The sequence below is a fragment of the Pygocentrus nattereri genome, chromosome 13 (genome assembly GCF_015220715.1).
Source record: "Pygocentrus nattereri isolate fPygNat1 chromosome 13, fPygNat1.pri, whole genome shotgun sequence".
Classification (NCBI taxonomy): domain Eukaryota; kingdom Metazoa; phylum Chordata; class Actinopteri; order Characiformes; family Serrasalmidae; genus Pygocentrus; species Pygocentrus nattereri.
Window position 1 is genome coordinate 14,603,738 of NC_051223.1, and position 17,056 is coordinate 14,620,793.

The 17,056-nt window shown below is 40.8% G+C and overlaps 1 protein-coding gene across 1 annotated transcript in view; it reads right to left on the reverse strand.

Annotated features, from left to right (window-relative positions):
• Nucleotides 1-7,940: 7,940 nt before the first annotated feature.
• Nucleotides 7,941-17,056, reverse strand: part of fam20cb (FAM20C golgi associated secretory pathway kinase b) — a 53,427-nt gene continuing 44,311 nt past the window's right edge. Inside the window, exons 5-10 of the mRNA XM_017705542.2 lie at nucleotides 16,712-16,827; nucleotides 13,155-13,335; nucleotides 11,992-12,101; nucleotides 11,188-11,269; nucleotides 10,967-11,026; nucleotides 7,941-10,177 (exon numbers count right to left, since the gene is read on the reverse strand). Coding sequence (XP_017561031.1) covers nucleotides 9,919-10,177; nucleotides 10,967-11,026; nucleotides 11,188-11,269; nucleotides 11,992-12,101; nucleotides 13,155-13,335; nucleotides 16,712-16,827 — 808 coding nt within the window. The 3' untranslated portion in view covers nucleotides 7,941-9,918. The remainder of the gene's footprint in view (nucleotides 10,178-10,966; nucleotides 11,027-11,187; nucleotides 11,270-11,991; nucleotides 12,102-13,154; nucleotides 13,336-16,711; nucleotides 16,828-17,056) is intronic.

Sequence of the window (17,056 nt, forward strand, 5' to 3'; positions counted from 1 at the left end):
TCAAACATTAACAAACATGCTTTTGGTGAATCAATCTTAACTCTTTGAGGTTGTTTTCATTTCTGCCTTCCGCAGCGTCTGTGTGCCCTCAATCACATATCTTTCGGCAACAAATTGAGTTGTGTAGATGTAATCTATAATGCTGTATAATGGCCATAAATAGGGCTGCCGTGACTAAAAGGGGGATGTGTGGACTACTGTCAGCTGCAGAGAGCGCAGCAAACAGCCTGCGGGGCAAGATGTGTGTATGCGCATGTGTGTGTGTGTGTGTGTGTGGCCTCTGATCTTCCAGATAACACTGCTACTGCCCTGCCTAGCATACATGCCACACAGGCATTCACACGTTTTAACTTTCTTTGTGTTTTCTTCATAATTTAGAGTTTACAATGAAAAAGTTACACACAGGATTAACTTCATTCAAAAGCGAACATCATTTCCACATGAATTAAATACACATACAGATTTTTATCAACACAAATCTGTCTCTCAGTTTGTTTACTTTTGACAATGAAATATATGTTATATATTTAATTCATGTGGAAATGTACACATTTGGGTCAATTACATTCAGTGTGTCACTTTTTCAGTGTACAGCTTGAGCAAAGCTGCTCAATAACCGTGTATATTTCCAGTCAGAAAGTGCTTTCATCTTCGTAGCACTTATTTCTATCTCTGTTTATGATAAAGAAACAAAAGCTCTTCAGGCTGTTCAGTTCTTTTGCATATGATTGAAATGTTAAACAAGTGTAAGAATCTGTGTAGCTCATGTGGCTGTGTCTGGTCTGAGTGCATGCGGAGTGCGATCTGATAAGGGTCCCACTGGACTCACAGTGCATTCCCATGACTCCCCCTTCCTCTGCTGGTCTGTCTGCTCCTTCCGTCATTCCGGCAGGCCCATTAGCGTTCCCTGTCCCCCTAGACTGCTGCCTCAGTGCAGTTTCCGTCCTCCTCTTGGGTCCTGAACAGCTCTTGTTGTGTCTCTGTCTGCACTCACATGCATGTTCCCTGCAGCGAAGGGGAGGCCATTTGAAGGTCATCACAATAAAACACGACAGGATTTTACATAAATTCACCTAAATTCAAATGGGCCTAAACGGCTGCTCTTGGAATCAGCTGTAGCTATAAGCTGTGGAAATTATGCCAAATGGTAACAACTGTTACCACAGTACCACAGTGCCTACAGCTACACTTGACTAGACTATTAAACTACTGTTCAAATGTTTGGACTCACTGTTTTCAATAAGATACATGCCAATTGGTTGCAGAATAGAGTGTAAAAGGATTCTAATATTGTTGCTGTCAAAAAAAATTTTCACTTTTGCCAGTTTTTGGTTTTGCTACTAAAAGAGCTGCCCTTTATAATATGTGAAAAACCTGTGATGAATGGACCAATAGAAATCCAAAATTGCTTGAAATAAAATGACTTTACATTACCGTTCATTAAAGGTAAAGAATGTTTTTGCCTTCTCTCATTTTGAAGATTCCTGGTTTTATTTGGACAGTGGCGATATGTTAGTTCTATGCAGCTACAAAGGTTTCACATAATTTGTAGGACTATAGGAAGCTGATAATGAAAATACCAAGATATTTTAGAGGTTTCAAAGCTGTATAAGATTTTAAAATAACTGAGACCTGTATAGCATCAAAAGTTCTTATAAAATTACTAACCAGAAATTCATCATCATTTCAGAAGAGATCAAACCTCTTGATAAAACAATTAATGTAAATAAACAATTACAGTATATCATGATCAACATCTCGTTTATAAATGATTGAAATATTGAAAATTAATCGGAAACATTTTAAAATAACTTTTGGTAAGTTGTTTGTAATGTGTAAATGCTAATTTACACAGAGGGGAGATGTTATAAAATTCTTATAGGGCAAGAGATCTTTAAAAAAGGCCTACAACAATATTTATCACACCAGGGTCATCAGAAGGGCACAAAACATCATCAGGGACAGTACACACCCCCAGCACAGACTCTTCACACTCCTACCTTCAGGCAGACGTTACAGGAGTGTAAAGTCCAGGACAACTAGACTGACCAACAGTTTCTATTCACAGGCCATCAGGCTGGTGAACACCTCACTAACTACCTCTTCCCCTCCCAATCTGAACTGATTTAACCTTGCACTCAACAACTGCACCTTACCTGCACTGTACTGCTGCTGTTAGAACAATACTGTTTACATCTATTACTGCACAGAGTAATATTGTTTACTGTTTACATCTGTTTTCATCTGTCACTTGATGCACTTTATGAACAGCTGCTCCACTTATTTTTACATACGCACGTGTAACTTTAATTTGATTTCAACTTTGCACATACTGTACACTTTTTTGCTTTTACCTTTTACTATGGTTTTTGTAGAGTTATTCTTATATTTTCTTTTTTTTATTATTCTCTTAAGAGTATATATGGTGAATGGAGGAACAGCAAAGTAAGAATTTCATTGTACAGTGCAACTGCCTGTTCTACTGTGCACATGACAATAAAACTCTTGAATCTTGAAAAAACACATCAGCACTCATCTCATTCTGTTTCACTAAATTCTAAAAAAATCCAAAAATCAATCCAGGAACTGGGCTAAATTTCAAATGGCTGTCTGTTCCATGTATAGTGCACTCTCTGCAGGCTGTAGCACACACCTGTCTGTCTCCTGACCCTCACATTAATTATTCTCTTTCTTTATCACAGGATTTTTGTTCTAAAACTCGCAACACTACAGATCTTGCTACAGGTTTGCAGTACATTCTTAAATATGTCCTTACTAACTCCTTACTAACTCCTTATTAACTACTTACTCCTTATTTTGCCATGGCTGTCCCCTTTATCTGTATGGTTTTGCTGTTGTTGTGTTTGGGTCCTTGTTTTTTCAGATGCCTCATGGAAAGGGTCTACGCGCTGGCCTCCGCGATGCGACCCCCACGGCCCGTATACCAGCCTCTCATCTCCAGCACCAACAATATGTATGTGTGTTCTCACGTACCACAGTAACTTGCCCTGTTATGCCTCACCAGTTGGTGAGGCATAAAAGAGGAGAATGAAAGGGTTAACTCTGCTCTAACTCTGCTCTAAGCAGACTTTGCAGCAAGCATAGCTACTGTCCTTGGCAGTTTGCACAAACAACTTGCTCCTCTTATCGGGACAACATTCTGTCCAGAACCATTTGTTCTCTTTCGTAGGTAAGATTGTCGTACACAGAGCAGAAGCCCCCCTCCTTTGGGCAGTTCCGGTGGTCCGTGAGTGTCAGCTTAGCATTTCATGACTGTTAGACAACTTATTTGGGTCCACCCTGTTTGCTTGTACGCAACAGGGCAGGACGTGTTTGTATAAAAGAAGGAGTGCCCTTCTTTCTTTGTGCAGAAGACTTAATAAACTCTTTGATTGATTACGAGAGTGGTTCTGTCTTTCTGCACCGAGCGCTCTTGCTGCAGCTGAGACTTTCCACAGGACAGGTGATCCACTCTCTGGTTCCTCTTCATGAACGGACCAAAAACGGCCGGTCCTTTCAATGTTAGTTATCACATTTTGTTTTCCACATCCAGTAGTGCACTATTTATTCAGTTGAAATTTGTGCACACATGGCTGAATCTCAAATGGCTCTTTGTTAGACAGATTCTGTACTGTTTGGGTGGGGGTGATATTATAAGATCCATGTAAAGTACAATATAGGCAGGAAGGAGCAATCTGAGATTCAGCCTAAAACTTGCTCCAAAAGACTCATCATAACTCAGACAGCAGCAGCTGTTTCCAAAAGTTTCTTTCCCATCCGCCAGATTAATCCCGGCGCATGGAAGTGTGTATACATGGACAGGCGGTTAGCCTATAAGGAATGCAGCTGATGTAATCCAGATAGTTGTGGCCAGTTTAGAATGCATTTAATATCCAGACACTCCATGTGGGCAGAGCATCTGAAACTACCCACTGCTTCACCTTGCTCATTGCTTTATTTTGCTCTGAACTTTCTTAGTGTATTTATTTATTTACCTTTTTTGCTTTGCATATGGGTTAAACAATCGCTCATACCTAGATGTGTAACCTGTTATTTTTCACAGTGGGGAAAAATGAATATTTCTGTTGTGTTGGAGGGTTCTCTGCAAAGGCTTTTGACAAGATTTTGTAGTGTGTGTGGAACTTTTTGCCCATTCATCCAGAAGAGCAACTGTGAGGTTGTTATGTTGGATGTTGATGTTGGATCTCCATTCTAATTCATCCTAAAGGTTTCTGATGGTGTTGAGGTCAGGGCTCTGTGCAGGCCAGTCAAGTTCTTCAGCACCAGACTCATGCAACCATGCCCGTATGGAATTTGTTTTGTGCATTTAAGATTTCTCTTCACTGGAAGCAAGGGGTCAAGACCAACTCCTGAAAAAAAACCCTCAGCATTATCCCTTCTCCACCACACTTTACAGTTAACACAGTGCAGTCAGGCAGGTAACGTTTTCCTGGCAGACTGCCAGATAGAGAAGCGTGATTTGTCGCTGCACAGAACATGCTTCCACTGCTCCATAGTCCCTCAAAGTAATCTTTAAATTACTAAATACATCTCTTCAAATGTAATGGGATTACGTACTACACTGCAAAAATGATAATTTACCAAGTCAGATTATCTTAAATGTATTCAATATTAATATTTCTACTTTTGCAATATTTTTTGCCTTATTATTTCTAGACATTTTTGCTTGTTTTAAATTATTCTAGTAAGTCAGATTTTCTCATTATATTGGTGGATAATTCGGCTTCTTTAAAGCATGTGTTAAGCCAAATTATCTGCCAATACAGTGAGATCGTTTGACTTATCACTTGAAACAAGTAAAAAAATGTCTACAAATAAGATGTTAGAATAAGCCTTAAACAATCTCCATCCATCCATCCATCCATCCATCCATCCATCCATCCATCCATCCATCCATCCATCATCTTCCGCTTCTCCAGGGTTCGGGTCGCGAGGGCAGCATCTTAAGCAATGAGGCCCAGACCTCCCTTTCCCCAGCCACTTCCACCAGCTCTCTGGGGCAATATAGTCACGCCAGCGTGTCCTGGGTCTTCCCCGGGGTCTCCTCCCTGGTGGACTTGCCTGTGACACCTCACGAAGGAGGCATCCTAACCAGATGCCCGAACCACCTCAACTGGCTCCTCTCGACGTAAAGAAGCAGCGGCTCTACCCCGAGTCCCTCCCGGATGACCGAACTTCTCACCCTGTCTCTAAGGGAGAGTCCAGACACCCTGCGGAGGAAACTAATTTTGGCCGCTTGTATTCGCGATCTTATTCTTTCGGTCATTACCCAAACCTCATGACCACGGGTGAGGGTGGGAACATAGATCGACCAGTAAATCGAGAGCTTTTCCTTGTGGCTCAGCTTTCTTTACCACAACAGACCGGTAAAGAGCCCGCATCACTGCTGACCCAGCACCAATCCGCCTGTCAATCTCCTGAACAAGACCCCGAGATACTTAAACTCCTCCACTTGAGGCAAGAGCTTATCCCCGACTCAGAGCGGTCCACCCTTTTCCGCCTGAGAACCATGGCCTCGGATTTGGAGGTACTGATTCTCATCCCGGCCGCGTCACACTCGGCTGCAAACTTCCAGCGAAAGCTGAAGTTCACAGCCTGATGTCCCCAATAGGACCACATCATCTGCCAACAGCAGTGATGTGACTCTGAGGTCACCAAACCGGACACCCTCCGTCCCCTGACTGCCCCTAGAAATTCTATCCATAAAAATTATGAATAGAATTGTTGACAAAGGGCAGCCCTGACGGAGTCCAAACTCTCACTGGGAACGAGTCTGACTTACTGCCAGCCATGCGAACCAAACTCCTGCTTTGTTTGTACAGGGCCTGAATGGCTCGTAGCAAAGAGCCATGTACCCCGTACTCCCTCCCACAGAATACTCCGGGTAACACAGTTGAATGCCTTCTCCAGATCCACAAAGCACATGTGGACTGGTTGGGCAAACTCCCATGAGCCCTCTAGGATCCTGGAGAGAGTGAAGAGTTGGTCCAGTGTTCCACAACCCGGGCGGAACCCGCACTGCTCCTCCTGAATCTGAGATTCGACTATAAGCCGGACTCTCTTCTCCAGTACCCCTGCATAGACCTTACCAGGGAGGCTGAGGAGTGTGATTCCCCTGTAGTTGGAACACACCCTCTGGTCCTCTTTTTTAAAAAGAGGCACCACCACCCCAGTCTGCCAATCCAGTGGCACCGCCCCCGATGTCCATGCAATGTTGAAGAGGCGTGTCAGCCAAGACAGCCCCACAACATCCAGAGCCTTGAGGAACTCCGGACGGATCTCATCCACCACTGGAGCCTTGCCACCAAGGAGCTTTTTAACTACCTTGACTTCGGCCTCATGGACGAGCCTATTCCCGTGTCTTCAGACTGCCTCCTCACTGGAGAACTTCTTCCCCCACCACCTGATCCAACTCACCACCAGGTGGTGATCAGTTGACAGCTCAGCTCCTCTCTTTACCTGAGTGTCCAAAACACATGGCCGCAAGTCCGATGACACGACTACAAAGTCAATCATTGAACTGCGGCCTAGGGTGTCCTGGTGCCATGTGCACTTATGGACATCCTTGTGTTCAAACATGGTGTTCGTGATGGACAAACTGTGGTTTGCACAGAAGTCCAAAAGCTGAACACCACTCGGGTTCAGATCAGAGAAGCCATTCCTCCCAATCACACCCCTCCAGGTCACACTGTCATTGCCCATGTGAGCGTTGAAGTCCCCCAGTAGGACAATAGAGTCTCCAGGAGGAGCACTCTCAAGTGTCCTTCCCAAGGACTCTAAGAAGGCTGGGTACTCTGAACTGCTGTTCGGTGCATAAGCACAGACAGCAGTCAGGACCCGTTCCCCAACCCAAAGGCGTAGGGACGCTACCCTCTCGTCCACCGGAGAAAACCCCAACATACAGGCGCAGAGTCGCGGGGCTATGAGAAAGTCCACACCTGCCCGCCGCCTCTCACCATGGGCAACCCCAGAAAAGAATAAAGTCCAGCCCCTCTCAAGGAGATTGGAGCCAGAGCCCAAGCTGTGTGTTGAGGTGAGCCCGACTATATCTAGCCAGTATCTCTCAACCTCGCGCACCAACTCAGGCTCCTTCCCCGCCAGTGAGGTAACATTCCAAGTTCCAAAAGCCAGTTTCAGCAACCGAGGATCAGAACGCCAAGGCCCATGCCTTCGGACACTGCCCGATTCACAAAGCACTGAACCCCTACTACTGCCCCTCCCATTGGTGGTGGGTCGATGGGAGCGGGAACTCATGTAACCCCTTAGGGCTGGGCCCGGCCGGGCACCATGAGTAAATGCCCGGCCACCAGACGCTCGCTGGCGAGAGCCTCCCCCAGGCCTGGCTCCAGGATGGGGCCCCGGCAACCCTGTTACAGGTTACAGGCAGGGTACACAGGTCCTGGTTTTTAATTATTTTCATAGGGGGAATTTTGGATCACACTTTGTCTGACCTGTCACCTAGGACCAGTTTGCCATGGGAGACCCTACCAGGAGCTTTTGCTTCAGACAACATACCTCCTAGGATCATTCAAGCACGCAAACCCCTCCACTACGTTAACGTGGTGATCCATGGAGAAACATTTACTAGATGTAAGATCATTTCACTTGCTAAGATTTTACCCAGGGGAATTCTCCCCTGGTGTTGAGTTAAAGGGCTGCTATGTTTTTACTTCATTCAGCCTTCTGTTGTCATATAACATGCTATTGGAACAAAATCTTACTTAAGAGCACCATCCGATTACAGATTCCCAGAGGATCGTGACCCATTTCAATACAACCGTCTCAGTTTATTTTAGCTGGTTGATGAAATACAATGGTTTGCTTTTTTGTTGTGGTTTTTGTTTTTATAGTGAAAGCATTTCTGATATCTTACTAAAACCAGGCCAGTTACAGTATATCATAGTACACAAGAACAATGATGTGCTGCAATGTTCAGTTTATTGCACTTGGACAAGAAAAAGAAACCCTCCACTGAAACAGTACAAGAAAAAGCATGTATGCCGAACATCTCTAAAATCTGAGTGAACTCAATAAGAAAACTGTAAAACAATATATGGAGAATGTAGCACGTTACCTTAACTGGGTAATTAGAATTCCATCTCTTGGCTCCTTAACCCCTTTATTCAGAACCCAACATTCAAGTATTTCTATAATTGCACAATGGATTCACATAGTATTTACAGGCCTTTCTCAGCAGTTGCTGAAATATGCTCTAGTGCAGTTTAAACTCTTGCTAGCTTTGTACATTAGCGCTCCAACTCACTGCTCCCTTGGAAATAAAAGTACATACATCAACCGTGTGAAATCAAGTTAATTTGAATGTACATACATAATATTAAAGCTGTACTAGAAATGTGATAAAAATATGTGAACTGACTAAATGATCTTTGCAAATTAGCAGTTAGTAAAAACGCAATTAGGAGAAATAAATTTCAGAGAAGCAATTCTTTTAATTCCATTGTGACCAAACAGGTGTGCTGATCGCCTAGTGCATGCTTACAGCAATAGCAGAGAGCCACATTTCATTTCCACCTAATGAGAGAGTGCCTAACCAGATAAAATACAGCATCACAGCCATACATAACTCTGCAGTTACTGACCTGTTATTCTTGCCTGTGTGATTAGGACCAAAATCTTACACTCTGGAAATTCTGAAACAGGAGTTTATATATCTGTGATGCACACTGGGGCGAATAATATGAATTTGAATTTTGAATTTGTCAGACAAAAAGCAGAAAATTGGGGAAGATTTGGTGAACATGGGTGCAAGTGTGGGTACAACATTGTTACCAAAAATGCAACAGTCATTTATGTAAGCTCAAACCAAAAGATTTAAAGACAAAGAAAGGGGATCCATTCAAGTATTTACTAACGTTTATGGGGTTATTCATTTACTGTTTGTGCTGTATCTTAAGTCAGGATGTCCTATGAATAAATGTACCAAATATTCACAATTTTAGGCCACCTCTCAAAATTGATTAAAAATGATTAATTAGAGATTGCATTAATGTGATTTACTGATATTATTACAAGTGTAATCCTCTATGACTCCAATATAACAGGAATGTTTTAAATACACAAACTTTCACTTTTCTAAATGCTATCACAAATACTGCAACTTGATTAAGTTTTTTTCACTTTGAATCCATTTCTGTGCTGACCATACTCATGTGAGAAGTTTGGTAAACCACTTTAATCTAAATAAATATGAAACTCAAATAAATAATTTTAGGATGGTTGGTGATGAACACATGTTGGAGCTAACCTGCACTCCACTCAAAGCTGTTTATCTTTAAAAAAAAAAAAAAAAATTTATGTTAAATGCACAGTTTCTCTTTCCAATCTGTGCCATAAGGCCATGGCACACTGAACCAATGTTCTCCATCAAACACCAGCATTCTAACATTGGCAGTTGGCTTTATACTTTTCCAGAATTAAATTGGCAAGCCAATGTCCAATGTCTCAAAACAAATGTTTCAAACTAGTGTGAATAAATTTTAGATTCATTCTAGAATGGGAGAGAACATTCTATAATAGTGTGAGTGGAAGAATGTTCTAGAATCTCTCAACTATCACATACAGGTATGAGCCACCACCCCAAGTTCCGCTTTTGTTGGTATTTGTTGAAGAATTTTGGCTCGCTATGCTTTAGCCTTTAAAGAGCAAAGACAAAAAGACCTCCTATGATATTAAGACACGCAAGTCCACATATTCAGACAGCAATATATATGTCCATGTCGTCCATTCATGTATGTGTTCGGCTCTACATACATGGTCCACTGGTAGAGCCTTTGGAATTCACTGAATTCAGAAAAAGTCATCAAGAGTTTCTCTTGCAAGACGTTCATGGTGTATTTAGCTGCGGTGGGACTTGGAAGGACCCCTAGCAGTGACCTACTACCTCCTTGTGTCTGTGGCCACGTCCATGCCTTCTGAGGCCAGGTCATCCTCCACGACACTGCTGTAGCCCTCTTTCTCAATACAGTCAGCTAGGACCTGCAGCACCAGGCGCAAGCGGCGGTCCATGGCCTCGAGGTGTGGATGGATGAGAATGGGGGCGAGTGAGTCCCTCTGGAGAGACTCCTCCATCAGAGCGCTTAGTGTATACTCCTCTTTAGCCAGTAGCTGCAGCCGCAAGTGGGTGGACTTCTTCACTCTGTAATACCCAAGTGGATCAGTGTAAGGCTATTTTACTATGAATATTCAAAATTAAAGTCCCTTTGTATTAAAACTTCCTATCTGTACTCATTAATCGTGACTTTGGATCTATCTTCTAATTTTATAATTGCCCTAAATGAATACTTGAGAATTTTTCAGCCTCATCTTTCATCCGTCGCAGCTGTATCAACTTTTCTCATATGAAAACTAATCCCATCTTTGAAAAAATGAATTGGAAAGACTGACAGCCTAATTTACAAATACATTTGACTGAAGAATTCATGAAAGTGTTCCAAAAATATATAAAACATTAAACAAACAAAAATATTTACACTAAATTGTTTTTGTGTATATATGTTTACTAATAGTAATTTAGCAACTGGTGCAGTTTCAGCAATTATTTAAACTTGCCTTTCTGAATGTTCTGGAAGAAGCCTGTTAGGCTGTTACCTGTCAGCTGTTAACAGGTTACCTATCAGGTTGCTGTGAATATTTCGGCTAATAGGAAAAAGTGATCATGACAACTAAATGTGTGTTGCTTAAAGGAAAGCTTTCACTGTTGGTAAGTTTATTTATTTATTTTACTTGTTTGTTCCAGTCATATAGCACAGTGTACTTAAACTATTCTGACAAAGGGACACCCTGGGAATGTCCGAATCTCATACCCTTAATCCCAAATTTATAACTTTAAAATCGTAGTCTCATGCCTAAATCAATATAATCTGAAATGTTTTAACAATCAAATGACATATTCATACACTGTACCCCAAATGTAGAGCAGACTAACCTGCAACACTGACTCAGAGGTGCCAGAATTGAAACTTCATCGTGGGAATGTTTGCCAAATCTAGAATTAAGAGAGAAAACTCAAGCTTAGTAGAGGGTCCTGTGTATGACATATTAAATATTTTATCATTTTTAATAATCTTAATTTATTTAACTATGCGTTTACCTCTGAACCAAATAAAAAACAGTTTTTATAAAATCACAAAAAGACATTTGCCTCACCCTCTTCCGTTGTCCAGATGAATAATGAAGGTTTCATTTCCAAACTTTTCAAATGTCTCATAGTGATGCCGATCCATGTTGCCTGTGAGAAAAAAGTCAATTGTAACCTATAATGTGACCAAGGAACCACAGGAAGATGAATCTAGTTTTACACTGTAGGGCTGCACAATATATTGTTTTTAAATCTATAACATGATGTTAGCCTTCAATAATAGCAATAACCAACACAGTATTTTTACTGTATCCTGACTAATCACAGCTCCAGATGGTGTTTCTATTGATGTCTGGGTGAATTAAAGTGTTGTCCATGTAGTCAAAAGTAAATTATTTTGGTACCTTTAATCCTGTTACATTACTGATTCACTAATGTGACATATATTGAGGGCTACATTGATACCAGTACAATGTTAGAAATAAAGGTCCAGGTACATTTTTCGTTCATGAAAGTACAATGTAAATGTACCTCAAAGGTACAACATTGGTTTTAAGGTCAGATGGTGAACCTTAAATAAGTTTTTCCATGTAAAAAGTATGTATTTTATTAAAAGTATGTATTTTTCATAATCTAATGGTTTACAACAGAACAGTAAAAGAAAAAGACTGGAGATGGAGTCAATACAACTTAGAAAATATAATTTCTATGGATTATGGTACAATTATGTTCCCTGACTTACAATTTATGTTACCCTTGAGGGTACCACCCCAGTGACAAGAGGGATACTGCCCCAGTGACAGTTTCATACCTTGATTTCTGAGAGTGTACTGTATTGCCACTAGCCCTAAGACAACAAATATGGTCATTACCCATGAGGAAGTCAAAGATGGTCATATCCATAATGTCCAGTAGACGTGTGCCACTGTCATATGGGGGACTTTGCTTCACCTCCTCACAGTAATCTGGATCCACCTCCCACCTGAGAACAAACAACACATAAATATTACTAGTACATGCATGAAAAAATCTTCTCTCACAAATAGAAAACATTTGCAGCTCTTTAATCTTAGATGAGACCCAGTGTACTTATGCCCCGTTTCAATACTGGTTTTAACAAGCCCTCGTCCACTTCCACTTTTCATTTACCACACATGCTCAGACTTCTTAAATACTTTGCATGGCTACCAAGTTAGCTCACTAAGACTGGGCATGAGTGCGTTCCTTTTAAATGATCTGCTCCTCACTGTCACCTCCTCCATTTCTGCTGCCAGTGGACACTTGTGTAACGTAGAAGTGACGTACATCAGAGTGATGAGTCAAAGTGGGCGAGAGTAAGTTTAAAAAAGAACTGAAACGGGGCTATGGACTATCAAAGCAGTCAGAAGTAAGAGTGCAGGTTTAGTCCAGAATAAATATAACATCCTGAATTTTATCCTGTTAACAGGGTGAGAGTGACTCCTAATGCACTGGCTGCTCTTTACATCAGCCTGTTCTGCAGCAGTGTACAAATAGAAGGGAAACAGCGGTTTCTCATTCTTTCCATGTCACCAAAAATACAGGAAAGGGAAATTTAAAGTTCATAGATGTAATAGTTTTCCCCTGCTTAAGTTTTTTCCACTACTTTATTCTTCCTCCTAAATTACCTTAAACTTGACACACAGGCATCATTACAACAATATGATAAAACAATAGAATTAAATCTAAAATAAGTAAGGCTTATCCAGACTAAAAGTATCTGGGATCTTGAGAAATAAAATTTTTGAATTAAACTGAAAAGTGAAATTGCAATGGCAGGAAATGCAATAAATTATGATTAAAATAGGCGCTGGATATGCCACAAGCACAGAGTAGTTTTGGCTACAGTCAGGTATGAATATAATACCTGTGTTTCGTGTGGGTCAGGTCAGGTAAGACTTGGGCATGTGTTCTCAGACTATATTCCAGTTTAGTTTGAAATTTCAAGCTGGGAAATCATGGTCTAGTTTCATTTGAATGTAAGTGCAAAAGAGATGTAGATGTGAGTAGTTTTTACTCTGCTTTTTTGCGCTTGTGGTAGGAGCGTCTCCAGGGGTTCCTCCAGGTCTTGCGCTTGGCCAGGGCAAGGTCAGGCAGGAACGCTGCCAGAGAACCTTCGATCTGGTCAGGCTTCCCACACAGAGCATGCTCAGTGGAGCAGTAATACGAGCACTCACCATAGAAACAGATATTGTTGGCTGTTGAAGAGAAAAGATACACAAAAGATATACATTAGTAATTACATTTAGTGTTCTTAGAGCACATTTACAGTGGTGTAAGAAAGTGTTTGCCCCCTTCCTGATTTCTTATTCTTTTGCATGTTTGTCACACTTAAATGTTTCAGATCACCAAACAAATGTAAAAATTAGACAAAGATAACACAAGTAAACACAAAATGCAGTTTATAAATGAAGGTCTTTATTATTAAGGGAAAAAGAAATCCAAACCTGTGTTAAAACATAAATTAACTGTGGTTTATCACATCTTTGGAAAGCTGAGTTCAATTTCCCTAGCCAGACCCATGCCTGATTACTGCCAAACCTGTTCTCAATCAAGAAATCAATTAAATAGGACCTGCCTGACAAAGTAAAGTAGACCAATATATCCTCAAAAGCTAGACATCATGCTGCGAGCCAAAGAAATTCAGGAACAAATGAGAAACAAAGTAATTTCTCAAAGTCTATCAGTCTGGAAAACGTTATAAAGCCATTTCTAAAGCTTTGGGACTCCAGAGAACCACAGTGAGAGCCATTATCCACAAATGATGAAAACATGGAACAGTGGTGAGCCTTCCTAAGAGTGGCCGGCCGACCAAAATTACCCCAAAAGCGCAGTGACGACTCATCCAAGAAGTCACAAAAGACCCCACACAACACCCAAAGAACTGCAGGCCTCACTTGCCTCGGTTAAGGTCAGTGTTCATGACTACACCATAAGAAACAGACTGGGTAAAAATGGCCTGTATGGCAGAGTTCCAAGACGAAAACCATTGCTGAGCAAAAAGAACATAAAGGCTTGTCTCAGTTTTGCCAGAAAACATCCTGATGATCCCCAAGAATTTTGGGAGAATACTCTGTGGACTGACGAGACAAAAGTTGAACATTTTGGAAAGTGTATGTCCCATTTCATCTGGCATAGAAGTAACACAGCACTTCAGAAAAGGAACACCATGCCAACAGTAAAATATGATGGTGGTAGTGTGATGGTCTGGGACTGTTTTGCTGCTTCAGGACCTGGAAGACTTGCTGTGGTAAATGGAACCATGAATTCTGCTGTCTACCAAAAAATCTGAACGAGAATGTCCGGCCATCTGTTCGTAACCTCAAGCTGATGTATACTTGGGTTCTGCAGCAGGACAATGATCCAAAACACACCAGCAAGTCCACCTCTGAATGGCTTAAGACTTTGGAGTGGCCTAGTCAAAGTCCTGACCTGAATCTGATGAGATGCTGTGGAATGACCTTAAAAAGGTGGTTCATGCTCGGAAACCCTCCAATGTGGCTGAATTGCAAGAATTCTGCAAAGATTAGTGGGCCAAAAATCCTCCACAGCACTGTAAAAGACTCACTGCCAGTTATCGCAAACGCTTGCAGTTGTTGCTGCTAAGGGTGGCCCAACCAGTTATTAGGTTTAGGGGCAATCACTTTTTCACACAGGGCCCTGTAGGTTTGGATTTCTTTTTCCCTTAATAATAAAGACATTCATATTTATATTGTATATTCATTTGTAAACTGCATTTTGTGTTTACGTGTTATCTTTGTCTAATATTTCAATTTGTTTGGTGATCTGAAGCATTTAAATGTGACAAACATGCAAAAGAATAAGAAATCAGGAAGGGGGCAAACACTTTTTCATACCACTGTAGTTAAAAACTGGGTTAGCTAAAGCAGGCATGATGATTTAGTGCTGATTTATTTAAACAAATCACTGGCACCCAAGGGTAAGAATCCAAAATCAACAGTGCCACCTGGTGTTCACTATGAAGAGGGTGGCCCATAAGATTTCTTTAGTTTATTATGGTAAGTTCCATTTAGTAATGCCTGAAATAAGAGAGTGGTAGTTGTGATACTCATATTCGTTTGCCTGTCTGTTTTCCACCTGTGCTGATTTTTCAGAATTCAGTTATGAGATGAGCTTAAGTCTGAAAATCCAAAGCCAAAAAAGCAGGTAGTCTTTCACTGAACAGACAGAGTAGAAGTTATTCATGCTACGGGTGGCTCTAAGAGATTATAATAAATCAGTGTTTTATTAAATGAGACTCTCAAAAGAGAAAGTAAGATTTGCAATTGCAAGTTGGGCTGGTAACACTGAACGCATTAAAATGAGGAGTAGTGATAACGTATCTCTCTAGTACTGAAATTAAAGCTGATAATTACATCCAATAGATTTATGTTCCATTTTTGCTCACATATGCATGTATATTTAAACTTTAATGTGTGAAATGGATTCAGCAGAAGACAACAGAACTGCAGTCTGTAACCAATGTTCACCTGAGGAGAAACTACATAATCTATTTTTACTCTTGATTTCCAGCAATCTTTACAGCCTAGAGCATTTAGTGCTAGTAACATGTTAAGAGTGTTAACCTTATGACTGTGCACTGCACTTACATATGAATTATAATACACAGTGCTGTGAAAAAGTATTTGCCCCCTCTAAACTTCTTTTTGCATATCTGTCACACTTGAACGTTTCAGATCATCAAACTGATTTTAATATAAGACAAAGATAACCTAAGTAAAAGCTGTTTTTAAATGATAATTTCATTTGTTGAAAGAAAAATGCTGCTTAGCCCTACCTGGCCCCATGTGAAAAAGTAATTGCCCCTTAGCTGCTTAATCAACCAGTTCAACTGTTCAACTTTCAACTTTACTTTCCACAGAATAAGCAGCAGGCTAGAAGATCTCAAAAAGCAGCACGTAATACCAGATTTCAAAATCTGAACAGTGAACTCTCCCAGGAGTGGCTGACCTACCAAAATTTCACCAAGATGCCTTGGTGACTTGGAGTGCCTCGACAAAGTCATGACTTGAATCCCTTTGAGATTCTGTGTGCAAGACCTTAAACAGGCAGGTCATGCTCAAACAGTGATGTAAAAGACTCATCGGAAGCTATTGCAAACATTTGATTGCAGTTGTTACTGTCAAGGGTGTGGCAACCAGTTATTAGCATTAGGGGGGTAATTACTATTTTATATGGGTGTTACAGTTTTTGAACAATTCTTTACCTTTAATAAGTGGAATAATCATTTTAAAAGCTGCCTTTAGTGTTTGTGTTGTTTTTTAATCTTATACTAAAATTTGTTGGATGACTCAATACATTTAACTGTGACACATTAGTAACAATAGAAGAAATCAGGTGAGGGGTAAATATTTTTTCACAGCACTGTACTTTTTATCAAATGCAAAAAAGTTAAATGATCAGTTACTGGGCACTGGTATCTGGGTTTTTTTTTTTTCGGCCAAGAATATCTATATTGTTGCATCCCTGACTAGAAGTGAGAGAAGAGAGGAGTCAACTGAATGAGATAAAGCCTACAAACACAGCCTATTCCCTGCAGGCTTGGCTCAGTACCTGGGGAGATGAAGAAGGTTTTCCACAGCTTTTTGTCTCTGGTTACATCTCTGATCTCTTTGGTCATATTCACCAACCTGCCAGCCACTGGGGGGACACGGCGGAAATCCAAAATTCTGTTAGAGGTAGAGAGAACAGAAAAGTGCTTGCAGATTTTATAAGCAGCAATAGTAGCAACAATAAGGCAGATTAGTCACTACATAGTGATGAATTGTGCTAGATAATTATGGTAAATTTGCAGGTGCTTTATTCCAAATGTTGAGCTGATTATTGGTTAGAAATAACTAATCTATTACATGACAGAAGTGTCTTTTACAAGAAAATGTATTCTGAGTTTGAGCTACT